The following is a 13,747-nucleotide window of genomic DNA, read 5'->3' on the forward strand; positions in this document are numbered from 1 at the left end:
CTTTCATTCTTTTTTTTTTTTTTTTTTTTTTGAGACAGGATCTCACTCTGTCACCCAGGCTGGAGTGCAGGGATGTGATCTCAGCTCACTGTGGCCCCCAACTCCTGAGCCGAAGTAATCTCCCCTCACCCTGCCTCCTCCCAAGTAGCTGGGGCCAGACACATGCCACCACGCCCAGGTATTTTTTTTTTTTTTTTTTGGTAGAAACAGGGTCTCACTATGTTGCCCGAGCTGGTCTCCAACTCCTGGGCTCAGTTGATCTCCCTGCCTCAGCCCCCCAAAACTCTGGAATTACAGGTGTGAGTCACGGCACCTGCCCCCAAACGCTCCTGACTCTTCTTATCCTAACTGGGCTCATCTTACTCTCCGCACCGAAATCTGATGTCACCTGTGTGGAGGAAAGGGTGGGCCTCATGGAGGGGCAGGCCGGGGGACACAGGGGACTCCTGGGCCCCAGCTGAGCCCCAGCCCGTTTCCCCTAAAGGGCTGTCTCCAGGAAGACGCGTTCTGTAAGTGTAGTGTTGAGCGGAGAGTGAGTTTCTGGGTCGCCAAATCCAGGCACCCTTAGGAGTGGAGGTCTACGGCGCCTTCTGAAATGGGTCCTCTGCTGTGATTGTGGCAGGTCTCTGAAGGACCTCACGGTACTGAGCTCCGCGGGAAGGCTGAGGTGCCCTGCGTCTCCTCGTGGCTTAGGACTCAAATGCAAATGTATTTTTTAAAAAAGGTGGTTGATAGTTACAATGAAACTTTTATTTACCTCTGGTTGTCTTAAATGCCTAGTATTGTAAAATATGGCAGAAGAATTCACTTTTATGCCTGTAATCCTAGCACTTTAGGAGGCCAAGGCAGGTGGATCACTTGAGTTCATGAGTTTGAGACCAGCCTGGAAAACATGGCAAGATGCCGTCTCTACGAAAAATACAAAAAAATCCAACCTGGCCAACATGGCAAGACCCCATCTGTACAAAAATACAAAAAATTCCAGCCTGGCCAACATGGTGAAACCCCATGTCCACTAAAAATACAAAAATTAGCTGGGCATGGTGGTGCGTGCCTGTAGTCCCAGCTACTCAGGAGGCTGAGGCAGGAGAATTGCTTGAACCCAGGAGGCGGAGGCTGCAGTGAGCTGAGATCAGTACCACTGCACTCCAGCCTGGGTGACAGATCAAGATTCGGTCTCAAAAAAAATATTAGCTAGGTGTGGTGGTGTGCGCCTGTAGTCCCCGCTACTCAGAAGGCTGAGGTAGGAGGATAGCTTAAGCCCAGGAGCGGGAGGTTGCAGTGAGCCAAGATCACACCACCTCACTCCAGCCTAGGCGATGGAGACAGACCCTGTCTCAAAAAAGAAGAATAATTCATTCTCTGTTTTCTTCACTTGGGGCTTGAAGGGGACCAGCACCCCCCCAGCCCCGCCACACACACACCTGTGGGCGTTTCTCGTCAGGTGGAACGAGAAACTTGAGAAAAGAAAGAGACAGAGACAAAGTATAGAGAAAGAAAAGTGGACCCAGGGGACCAGTGCTCAGCATACAGAGGACCCGAGGACCCACGCCAGGCACCGGTCTCTGAGTTCCCTCAGTATTTATTGATCATTATCTTTACCATGTCGGAGAAGGGAAGGGGGACGTGGCAGGACAGTAGGGTACAGTGGGGAGAGGGTCAGCAGGAAAACGTGAACAAATGTCTCTGTGTCATAGACAAGGTTAAGAAAAGGGGCTGTGCTTTGATGTGCACACACACAAACATCTGGGGCATAAAGAGCAGCATTGCCGCTAGCACACTCATCTCCAGCCCTAAGGCACACTCACCTCCAGCCCTAAGGCAGTTTTCTCCTATCTCAGTAAATAGAACACACAATCAGGTTTTACACCCAGACATTCTATTGCCCAGGGACCAACAGGAGACAGATGCCTTCCTGTATCTCAATTGCAAAGAGGCCTTCCTCTCTCACGAATCCTCCTCAGCACAGACCCTTTACGGTGTTGGGCTGGGGGACAGTCAGGTCTTTCCCTGCCCACGAGGCCATATCTCAGGCTATCACATGGGGAGACACCTCGGACAATACCTGGCTTTCCTGGGCAGAGGTCCCTGCGGCCTTCCTTCCGCAGTGCATTGTGTCCCTGGGTACTTGAGATTAGAGAATGGTGATGACTTTTAACAAGCATACTGCCTTCAAGCACTTTTTTAACAAAGCACATCCTGCATAGCCCTAAATCCATTAAACCTTGAATCAACACAGCACATGCTCTGCGAGCACAGGGCTGGGGCTCGGGTTACAGAATTGTTCTTAGTACGGAACAAAATGCAGTCTCTCATGTCTACTTCTTTCTGCATAGACACAGTAACAGTCTGATCTCTCTTTCCCCCGCAGGGCTAGTCTGCTTAACATAACCGGGTGGGCATAAAACAACTCCTAAATAAATGGAGAAATAGTCCGTGTCTCATGAATGGGAATCCTAAATGTTAGTCACCCAGCAGTTCTCCTCACACTACTTTGTAAATTCAATTCCACTCCAGTCGAAATCCTAATGGAATCATTTGTGTCAACTTGCCAAACTGCTGTTTCAACTAATATGGATTAAAATTAATGTGGAGTGAATGTGCAAGATTAATTAGGATTAAAAATGATAAAAAGGGCAGCATTCCGAACACAGGTGGACTCTGGCCAGGGTCTAGCCTGGAGCCCCCACCTGCACTCCTGCAGCGCTACCCTGGCTCTTCATGAAACCGGCTGAATCCAGGCGCGGGTGCGCTCCGTGGAGCACCCATTTTCAGGTGACACGTCCATGCGCCGCCACAACCACGCTCACGGGAACATTCCATCACCCAGAAGGCCCGTGTCTCTCTCCAGTCTGCTTTTCGTGGATGTAAACTCTGTTCCTTGAGTTGTGTGTGGGTGGCAGCAGATGGGAGGTTTCTTTTGTGCCTGGCTTCTGTAGCCTCTTTTTCTTTCTCTTTTTTTATCTTTTGAGATGGGAGCTCACGATGTTCACGATGTTGCCCTGGCTGGTCTTGGCCGAAAACAGTCCTCCGGCCTGGGCCTCCCAAGTGGCGTGTCTTTGAGATCCGTCCACGTTGAGGCCGTTGCCAGCAGCACGTTCCCCTGAGTGCTGAGCCGTGCTCCGTAGTACGGAGGGACCACAGCCTTTCGTCCACTGATAGAGTTTTGGTTTGTTTCCCGTTTTAGGTTATTATACCTGAAACATCTGCATGTAAGTCTGACTGGACCTGTGTTTTCATCTATCTCTGGTCCACATTTGGGAGTGTGTGGCTGGCTGGATGGTGGACGTAAGTCTCACTTTTCTGTGCCTTTTTGCAGTCCCACCTGCAGTGCGTGAGCATCTTGCTCTGAGACCTCACCAGCCCTTGGCGTTGTGCTGCTTTTAACTTCAGCTGTTCTAGCAGATGTGTACTTATGTTGTGTTGTAGCTTGGATTTGCTTTCACGGTGACCAGTGACGCTTCTCATTTGTCATGTGCTTATTGGCCATTTGAATGTTTTCCTTGTGAAGTGTCTGTTCAATTATTTGCGTATTTTTTCATTAAATTTTTTATTGAGCTGTATGAGTTCTTTATAAATTCTGGATAAAAAGTCTTTTGTTTTGTTTTGTTTTTTTGAGAGAGCTCTTGCTCTGTCTCCCAGGCTGGAGTGCAGCGGCACGATCATCCTAGTTCACTGCAGCCTCGACCTGGGCTCAAGCGAATCTACCGCCTCCCGAGTAGCGAGTAGCTGGGACTGCAGGTGCCCTCATCATGCCCGGCTAATTTTTTATAGAGATGGGGTCTCACTGTGTTACCCAGTCTGGTCCTGAACGCCTGGGCTCAAGCAATCCTCCTGTCTCAGCCTCCCAAAGTGTGGGGACTGCAGACATGTGTGACCTACAAAGTTTTATCAGATATGTGTATTGTGAATATCTTCTTCCAGTTTGTGACTTGCCTTTTCATTTCTTTAGGGCACAAATAGTTTATGTTTCATGGAGGCAAGTCCTGGGCAACATGCTTTAAGTGCGTTGTTCACTTAATTTTCATGATGTCCTTGGAGGTCAGAAGCTCCCCCATTTAGACATGAGGAAACTGAGGCAGGGAGGGGGTGCATCATCTCTCTGAGGACACACTCTGGTGGATGTAGGACCTGGGTTAGACACGAGGACACACTCTGGTGGATGTAGGAACAGGGTTAGACATGAGGAAACTGAGGCACGGAGGGTACATCCTCTGAGGACACACTCCGGTGGATGTAGGAACAGGGTTAGACATGAGGAAACTGAGGCACGGAGGGTACATCCTCTGAGGACACACTCCGGTGGATGTAGGAACAGGGTTAGACATGAGGAAACTGAGGCACGGAGGGTACATCCTCTGAGGACACACTCTGGTGGATGTAGGAACTGAGGAACTGGGTCTCTGCCTCCATTTGCAGGTGGTTGTGCAGAGGGGGTCTCAGGCGAGTGTCTGGCACAGGCAGTGGCTGGGGTCCGGTGGCCCCCGGTTCTGGTACTGGGCTGGTTGTGGGCTTTTCCACCAGCGATGGGACAAGACAAGACTGCAAAGGGAGTGCCCTGCCTCCTCCTCCCACGACTGGGCTCTGACAGGCCAGAGGACGGCAGACCCACGGCTCGCGTCTTCCCCCACCTGGCAGTGGTCACTCTGCAGGCCTCTGCTCAGGCCCTTCTCAGCTCTTGGTTTCTTGGGCTGCTGCACTGAATGTCAGATGTTATTTCATGGACTGAAAGACTGGTTGTCTCAGCTTGTCTTGCGCAGTGAAGAGCACCATGTTTATGTGTCCAGTTGCTCTTACTAGCAGACACCTGCCCTGGACGCCATGTGTGGCACATGCCCTGTGAGCAGCAGCCTTCAGCTCCCTGGGAACGCGGGGCTCTTCCTGTCCAGCCTCCTGGGGGTTGGTCTCAGCTGTGACTGGCCAGCAGACGCTGGGTCATCTCGGAGTTACCCAGCCAGGGACTTGCAGCCAGTTGCTGGCTGGGAGTTGGAGCGTGAAGTTTAAGCCCTCTCCTTGATGTAGAGAGGATTTGGGGCCTGTTACGTGAGTATTTAGCAACGTTGCCCAGGCTCTGACACCACGCTTATGCGTTTTTGGATTTCAGGCGAGCCCACACCTTAACCGTGCTCTTCATCCTCACCTGTACGCTTGGCTATGTGACGCTGCTGGAGGAAACACCTCAGGACACGGCCTACAACACCAAGAGGTAACCTGTCATCTCGTCCTGCCTTCTGAACCTGCCCTGTGCCCCTGTGTGGTGGGTGTACGTCCTTGCTGCTCGGGCTGCCAGGGGCTCAGAAGGCCTTCACCAGAGGGCTGCGTGGGGCCGCCAACCTCTCCCTTGAGTGTGTCTGACGCGCGGACTCCCGGGACTGCCCTTGGTGCTGCACGGCGTTCCTGGTCAGCCCCCTCGCCTGTCACTGGGAGCCAGGAGTCTGTGTCATCTCCATGTGGCCGGCAGCCTGTGCCACATTTCCCCTGAGTTTTGCATGTTGAGAGGCTGGAACGAGCTGCAGCAGCTACAGGGCTGAGCCCTTGAGTTTGGACGTGTCCGGGGGTGAGGTTCCTGTGGTGGCCGCATGCTGGTTCCGTCGGCCCGCGGGGCTCTTCCACGGACGGGGGCTGACACGGACCGCTGACCATCTGGTCGGCAGCCTGCAACCTTGCTTATGTGGTCAGGAAGTGAGTAAACTCATCTTCTCAGGTGTATCTCCACAGGCAGGCTAGACGTTGGGTGTGTCCTCTGCCTGAATTCCGTGGAATCTGATGCCAGTCTCAGAAGTGTGTGTGGAAGAGAAGCTGGTTTTCCTTTTTTTTTTTTTTTGAGACGGAGTCTTGCTCTGTCGCCCAGGCTGGAGTGCAGTGGCTGGATCTCAGCTCACAGCAAGCTCCGCCTCCCAGGTTCACGCCATTCTCCTGCCTCAGCCTCCCGAGTAGCTGGGACTACAGGCGCCGCCACCTCGCCCGGCTAGTTTTTTGTATTTTTTAGTAGAGACGGGGTTTCACCGTGTTAGCCAGGATGGTCTCGATCTCCTGACCTCGTGATCCACCCGTCTCGGCCTCCCAAAGTGCTGGGATTACAGGCTTGAGCCACCGCACCCGGCCGAGAAGCTGGTTTTCAAGCCTATAAATCAGTCTTGAGTTTTCTGCACCGCGACACTCTCCTCTTGCATTGCTCTTCCGACGCACACACAGGGTGTGTCTGCCCAGGGCTGCCTCCTGCCCAGCAAGGCCGCTGTCACCATCAGGGCTTGGGCCCCGTTTGCTCCAGTGGGATGGCGGGAGGAGGCTGGAGCAGGGTCCGGAGACCAGCACCAGGGTGGGCACAGAGGTGGAAGGAGGCATTGGAGGCCTGTTGGTGCTGGGGCCGCAAGTCGGCTCTGGTTGGCGGGAGCCCGGGGGTTTGTGGGCTCTACAGCTCTCGGGCCAGCACTTCATTTTGTAAAGCAGGAGTCTCGATGTCTTCGTGAGTGTCGGGTGGCGTGATGGGTAGGCATGGTACGAACGTCGCCACGCTTGCACGGGCGTTGGTAGCCCTGTTTGCCCATTGACTTGCCACCAGCCCTGTGGGCTCTGGAACACAAGCACGCCCAGTGCCCTGTCTGTAGGCGACCGGGATGCTTTAGAATCATGCACAGCAGACCTCATAACCGAGCCCCTCTCCCTGGGGGCAGTGGGGCATTTCTGGTTAGAAATTGCCGTTGGGGTGCCTGGACCCAGGGCTGTGCGGCCTGCTCCCCAGAGGAGCTCACCCTCCATCCTCACCTGGGAGGCGCAGGTGGCCTCTCCTGTCCTGGTCTCCCTGCCCAGCTCCTGGCTGCCTGCTCTGTGGGTTCTCTCCCACCTCGCTGCCATCCCTCTCCCAGTCAGCTTTGCCGGCCCTTCCGCTTTCCTGCCAGCTTGCTCCCGGGCCTGGCCTGGCCAGCGCCTCCCGTCCTGCAGGCCCAGCTCACTCCTCCTCCCTTTCTCAGGCAATCCCAGCAGGGGTCACGTGCAGAACCTGCAGGCCTGGTGTGCACTGGGTAACTAGGCTCCAGAAATAGATGAGGCAGCATGTGCCGTGCCTGGGGCCCCTGGACCTGTGGCTCTGGAGGCAGCGAGGCAGTGGGCAGGAGCCCCGTGTGTGCCTAGAGGGAGCTTTCAAGTAGGACTTGGTCTTTCTTGAATTCATCCATCAGCACCTGGCTAGGAGGGTCTGTGGCATCTGCCGGGCACAACAGGGCAGGTGGATTGGGAAGCAGGACTGGGTCTCACCTCAAGTGTCCCACATGGCAGGAACTGTCAAGAGCAGGAGTACAGGGGGTGTCTTGGGAGCGCTCCCCGAAAGCATTCACCAGGCCCCCACCAGGCGCATCACAAAGCCTCAGCACCCCAAGTCAGGCCCTGCCCTCCCAGGCCTGGGTCCTGTGGGAAGCACTGGGTGACCCAGACCCAGAGGGGCCAGGAGCTTAGACCCCTGAGGGGGCAGCAGCGGAGGGCATGTCCCCCACTTCACCCAGCGCTGGCCTCTCCTGAGTGGCCCCCGACGTGAGAGGCTGGGTTCTGCCATCCTGTGCTCCACAGCAGGGAGCCCCTGTGTGTGTTCACTGAGAGGGGCCAGGAGACGGGAATTCACAGGGCCCTGGGCACTTTTCTCTGAGGTTCTGTTTTGGGGACACTGTGTGTGCTCCCAGCTCACATTCTCTGCCCCCCTCACCCTCTTTGAGGGCACAAAAGAAGCCACCCGTCCTCTGCTGCTGGCACCTGGAACCTGCCCCGGGCTCCTTCCTGCAAGGCTCGGCTGCTGTAGGTCACCCTGGCACTGAGCGTGGCTCTGCGGCTCCTTCCAGTGAAATTGCCGTGGTGCACCTGTCCCGAGTCCATTCTCATGGCCTGGACCCGCACTGCTGCACACCAGGAACCCAGTCCACACACGCAGGGCGCCCACACGCAGGGCAGCCACACACCACATGCAGGGCGGCCACACACAGGGTGCCCACACACACACAGGGCGCCCACACACAGGGTGCCCACACACACACAGGGCGCCCACACACAGGGTGCCCACACACACACAGGGCGCCCACACACAGGGCGGCCACACACGGGGTGCCCACACGCAGGGCGCTCACACGCAGGGCGGACACACGCAGGGCGGCCACACACAGGGTGCCCACACACACACAGGGCGCCCACACATAGGGTGCCCACACACACACAGGGCGCCCACACATAGGGTGCCCACACACACACAGGGTGCCCACACACACACAGGGCGCCCACACACAGGGTGCCCACACACACACAGGGCGCCCACACACAGGGTGCCCACACACACACAGGGCGCCCACACACAGGGCGGCCACACACGGGGCGCCCACACGCAGGGCGCTCACACGCAGGGCGGCCACACACAGGGTGCCCACACACACACAGGGCGCCCACACATAGGGTGCCCACACACACACAGGGTGCCCGCCCACACACAGGGTGCCCACACACACAGGGCGCCCACACACAGGGTGCCCACACACACAGGGCGCCCACACACAGGGTGCCCACACACACACAGGGCGCCCACACACACACAGGGCGCCCACACACAGGGTGCCCACACACACACAGGGCGCCCACACACACGCAGGGCGGCCACACACAGGGCGCCCACACACACACAGGGCGCCCACACACAGGGTGCCCACACACACACAGGGCGCCCACACACACACAGGGCGCCCACACATAGGGTGCCCACACACACACAGGGTGCCCACACACACAGGGCGCCCACACACAGGGTGCCCACACACACACAGGGCGCCCACACACAGGGCGGCCACACACAGGGCGCCCACACGCAGGGCGCTCACACGCAGGGCGGCCACACGCAGGGCGGCCACACACAGGGTGCCCACACACACACAGGGCGCCCACACACAGGGTGCCCACACACAGGGTGCCCACACACACACAGGGCGCCCACACACACACAGGGCGCCCACACACAGGGTGCCCACACACACACAGGGCGCCCACACACACACAGGGCGCCCACACACACACAGGGCGCCCACACACAGGGTGCCCACACACAGGGTGCCCACACACACACAGGGCGCCCACACACACACAGGGCGCCCACACACAGGGCGCCCACACACAGGGTGCCCACACACACACAGGGCGCCCACACACAGGGTGCCCACACACACACAGGGTGCCCACACACACACAGGGTGCCCACACACAGGGTGCCCACACACACACAGGGCGCCCACACACACACAGGGCGCCCACACACAGGGTGCCCACACACAGGGTGCCCACACACACACAGGGTGCCCACACACACACAGGGTGCCCACACACACACAGGGCGCCCACACACAGGGTGCCCACACACACACAGGGCGCCCACACACAGGGTGCCCACACACACACAGGGTGCCCACACACACACAGGGCGCCCACACACAGGGTGCCCACACACACACAGGGCGCCCACACACAGGGTGCCCACACACACACAGGGCGCCCACACACAGGGCGCCCACACACACACGGTGCCCACACACACACAGGGCGCCCACACACAGGGTGCCCACACACACACAGGGCGCCCACACACAGGGTGCCCACACACACACAGGGCGCCCACACACACACAGGGCGCCCACACGCAGGGCGCTCACACGCAGGGCGGCCACACGCAGGGCGGCCACACACAGGGTGCCCACACACACACAGGGCGCCCACACACAGGGTGCCCACACACAGGGTGCCCACACACACACAGGGTGCCCACACACAGGGTGCCCACACACACACAGGGTGCCCACACACACACAGGGCGCCCACACACAGGGTGCCCACACACACACAGGGTGCCCACACACACACAGGGCGCCCACACACAGGGTGCCCACACACACACAGGGTGCCCACACACACACAGGGCGCCCACACACAGGGTGCCCACACACACACAGGGCGCCCACACACAGGGTGCCCACACACACACAGGGTGCCCACACACACACAGGGCGCCCACACACAGGGTGCCCACACACACACAGGGTGCCCACACACACACAGGGCGCCCACACACACACAGGGCGCCCACACGCAGGGCGCTCACACGCAGGGCGGCCACACACAGGGTGCCCACACACACACAGGGCGCCCACACATAGGGTGCCCACACACACACAGGGCGCCCACACACACACAGGGCGCCCACACACAGGGTGCCCACACACACACAGGGCGCCCACACACAGGGTGCCCACACACACACAGGGCGCCCACACACAGGGCGGCCACACGCAGGGCGGCCACACACAGGGTGCCCACACACACACAGGGTGCCCACACACAGGGTGCCCACACACACAGGGCGCCCACACACAGGGTGCCCACACACACACAGGGCGCCCACACGCAGGGCGGCCACACGCAGGGCGCCCACACACAGGGCGCTCACACACACACAGGGCGGTCACACGCAGGGCGGCCACACGCACACAGGGCGCCTACACGCAGGGCGGCCACACGCACACAGGGCGCCCACACGCAGGGCGGCCACACGCACAGGGCGCCCACACGCAGGGCGCCCACACACAGGGTGGCCACACACACAGGGCGCCCACACGCAGGGTGCCCACACACTGAGTATCCAGGAGGCTGGGGGTGCTGGTTTACTTTTAATACGAGAATTATCTGATGTCCTCAAGGGTAGATTTCTTATGTAGAAACTACCTTCTAGGCCGGGCGCAGTGGCTCATGCCTGTCATCCCGGCACTTTGGGAGGCTGAGGTGGGCAGATCACGAGGTCAAGACATCGAGACCAGCCTGACCAACATGGTGAAACCCTGTCTCTACTCAAAATACAAAAATTAGCCGGGCATGGTGGCTCATGCCTGTAGTCCCAGCTATTCGGGAGGCTGAGGCGGGACAATCGCATGACCCGGGAGGTGAAGCTTGCAGTGAGCCGAGATCGCGCCAGTGCACTGCACCTGCTGACAGTGAGACTCCATCTCAAAAAAAAAAAAGAAAAAGAAAAAGAAAAGACTTTCTAGAAGTTAGGCTTATTATTTTTTTTTTTTAATTTGTTTATTTTTTTGGAGATGGAGTCTCACTCTGTCCCCCAGGCTGGAGTGCAGTGGTGCAATCTCGGCTCACTGCAAGCCCCGCCTCCCGGTTTACACGATTGTCCTCCCTCAGCCTCCTGAGTAGCTGGGACTACAGGCGCCCGCCATCACGCCCAGATAATTTTTTGTATTTTTAGTGGAGACAGGGTTTCACCGTGTTAGCCAGGATGGAAAAAAAATTATTTTTTTCTGTCAACATTGACCAGGTTGGCCTCGAACGTGTAGCCTCGCCTCCCCGAGTGCCAGAACCACCAGCCTGAGCCACCGCAGCTCCCAGCCTTATTTTCTAAAGTTAATATTTATGTTATTAAAGGTAAAAAGTTATAAAACTAGCTAGTGTGTCTTGCTTCAGCTTGCTGTCATTGTTGTTTTTATGCACCTAACAGGTTCCCCACCTTGGGGGATAGTTTTCTTTTTTCCCTGTTTTTTTTTTTTTTTTTTTTTTTTTGGGAGATAGAGTCGTGCTCTGTTGCCCAGGCTGGAGTGCAGTGGTATGATCTCGGCTCACTGCAACCTTCACCTCCCAGGTTCAAGCAATTCTCGTGCCTCATCCTCCTGAGTAGCTGGGATTATAGCCGTGCACCGCCACGCCCCACTAACTTTTTTATATTTTGGTAGAGACAGGTTTCACCATGTTGCCTAGGCTGGTTTTGAACTCCTTAGCTCAGACAATCCACCCGCCTCAGCTTCCCAAAGTGCTAGAATTACAGGCGTGAGCCATGCGCCCGGCCCTGTTTTGTTCTTCTTGAGTCAACTTTATTGACCTATAATCTATGTCTGATTCGCGCATACGGCTGATGACTTTTAACGGATTCGTACCCCTGTGTGCCCACCACTGCATGGAGGTGTGGAAAATGTTCATTGTTCAAGTTTCCTCTGACCCTGTGCTCAGAGTGCCTCCCCGGCGCTCGGGTCACCCCGGCTCGGGCAGTGCCTGTGCGTCTGCCTGGGCGAGGGCGGGGTCTGCGCCGCCGGCCCCTGCTCCTTGTGAACGCAGTTTCTCCTCCGGCCCGGACTTACCCGCTGGAGGGCGTCCTTGCTGTGCCCACCAGTGGCTCGCTGGGGAGTTTCCACTGCGTGGACACGGTACCGTTCACTGATCTGCCTGTATCAGGGTGACCTTGGGGGAGTGTCCAGCTTTCCTCACCAGCCCATTACATTTTTATCCCATTTTAAACTTAGTAAATTAAACCTCTTCACACATTTTACTCAATAAAATACACATAACATATATAAATATAATACACTTAAAATATAAATATCCTTACTTGTAATACATATGAAACAATGCATATAAATATACTCTTAGAGCTGAAGAATAACAAAGTTGGACACAGACACTACACAATTTCAAGACTTCCTGTCAAAAATGCACCAAAATACCGAGCCCAGAAACAGGCGCGCACAACTACAGGCAACTGATCCTTAACAGAGGAACAAAGGCGATTCCGTGGAGAGGGGACGGCCTTTTCAACACTGGCCAGAGCAACAGGACATCCACGTGCAGATCTGGACACAGGCCTTGCACTTCTCACGACAATTAATTCTAAATGGATTTTAGATAAGCCTCAATGTAAAATGAAAAGCTATAAAACTTCTCTTTTTGTTCGTTTTTGAGACAGGGTCTTGCTCTGTCACCCACACTGGAGTGCAGTGGTGCAGTCATAGCTCACTGTAGCCTCCAACTCCTGGCCTCCAGCAGTCCTCCTGCCTCAGCCTCCCAAGGAGCTAAGACTACCGGTGTGCACCACCACACCCAGCTACTTTTTAAAATTTTTTGTAGAGATAAGGTCTCACTATGTTGCCCAGGCTGGTCTCAAACCCCTGCTTTGGCCTCCCAAACTGCCAGGATTACAGATGTGAGCTCTCATGCTCAGCCTTAATTATAAAACATCTTGGAGAAACCACAGGAGAAAGTATAGTGACCTTGGGTTTGGTGATAATAAAATACCAGCAGCACAATCCATGAAAATAAAAACTTGATCAACTGGACTTCATTATTATTAAAACTGTCTCCGGGTGTGTGGCTCATGCCCCTAATCCTAGCACTTTGGAAGGCCAATCTAGGAGGATTGCTGGAGGTCACAAGTTCAAGACCAGCCTGGGCAACATAATGAGACCCCTCCCCCCCATCTCTACTAAAAATTAGGAAGAGATAAGTTGGCTAATTGTGGTAGTACAAGCCTGTGGTTCCAGGTACTCAGGAGGCTGAGGCGAGAGGATTGCTTGAACCCAGGAGGTCGAGGCTGCGGTGAGCTACGATAGCACCACTGCACTCCAGCCTGGACCCCAGAGTGAGACCTTGAAAAAATTAAAACTGCTTCGTAAAAGACACTGTTGAGAGAATGAAAAGGTGAACCACAAGCTGTTAAAAATGTTTACAAAACGTCTATCTGACAAAGGACTTGTATTCAAAATACGCAAAGAACTCTTAAAGGTTAAGAAGAAGAAAAACAGGCTGGGCAGGGTGGCTCACACCTGTAATCCCAGCATTTTGGGAGGCTGAGGCAGGACGGTTGCTTGAGGCCAGGAATTCCAGACCAGCCTGGGTAACATGGTCCATTAGTCTGTTTTCATACTGCTATAAAGAAATACCCAAGACTGGGTAATTTATGAAA

At 55.9% G+C, this 13,747-nt stretch overlaps 1 protein-coding gene across 2 annotated transcripts in view; it reads left to right on the forward strand.

Moving 5' to 3' along the window:
* Window positions 1–13,747, forward strand: part of PTDSS2 (phosphatidylserine synthase 2) — a 40,007-nt gene that overhangs the window by 5,692 nt on the left and 20,568 nt on the right. Inside the window, exon 2 of one of the 2 annotated variants that reach the window (XM_008011468.3) lies at window positions 5,105–5,206. In XM_008011468.3, coding sequence (XP_008009659.1) covers window positions 5,105–5,206 — 102 coding nt within the window. Of the gene's footprint in view, window positions 1–5,104; window positions 5,207–13,747 lie in introns of those variants that run through there. The other variant, XM_073021533.1, reaches the window with a different exon arrangement.

Source organism: Chlorocebus sabaeus, chromosome 1, assembly GCF_047675955.1.
Source record: "Chlorocebus sabaeus isolate Y175 chromosome 1, mChlSab1.0.hap1, whole genome shotgun sequence".
NCBI lineage: Eukaryota > Metazoa > Chordata > Mammalia > Primates > Cercopithecidae > Chlorocebus > Chlorocebus sabaeus.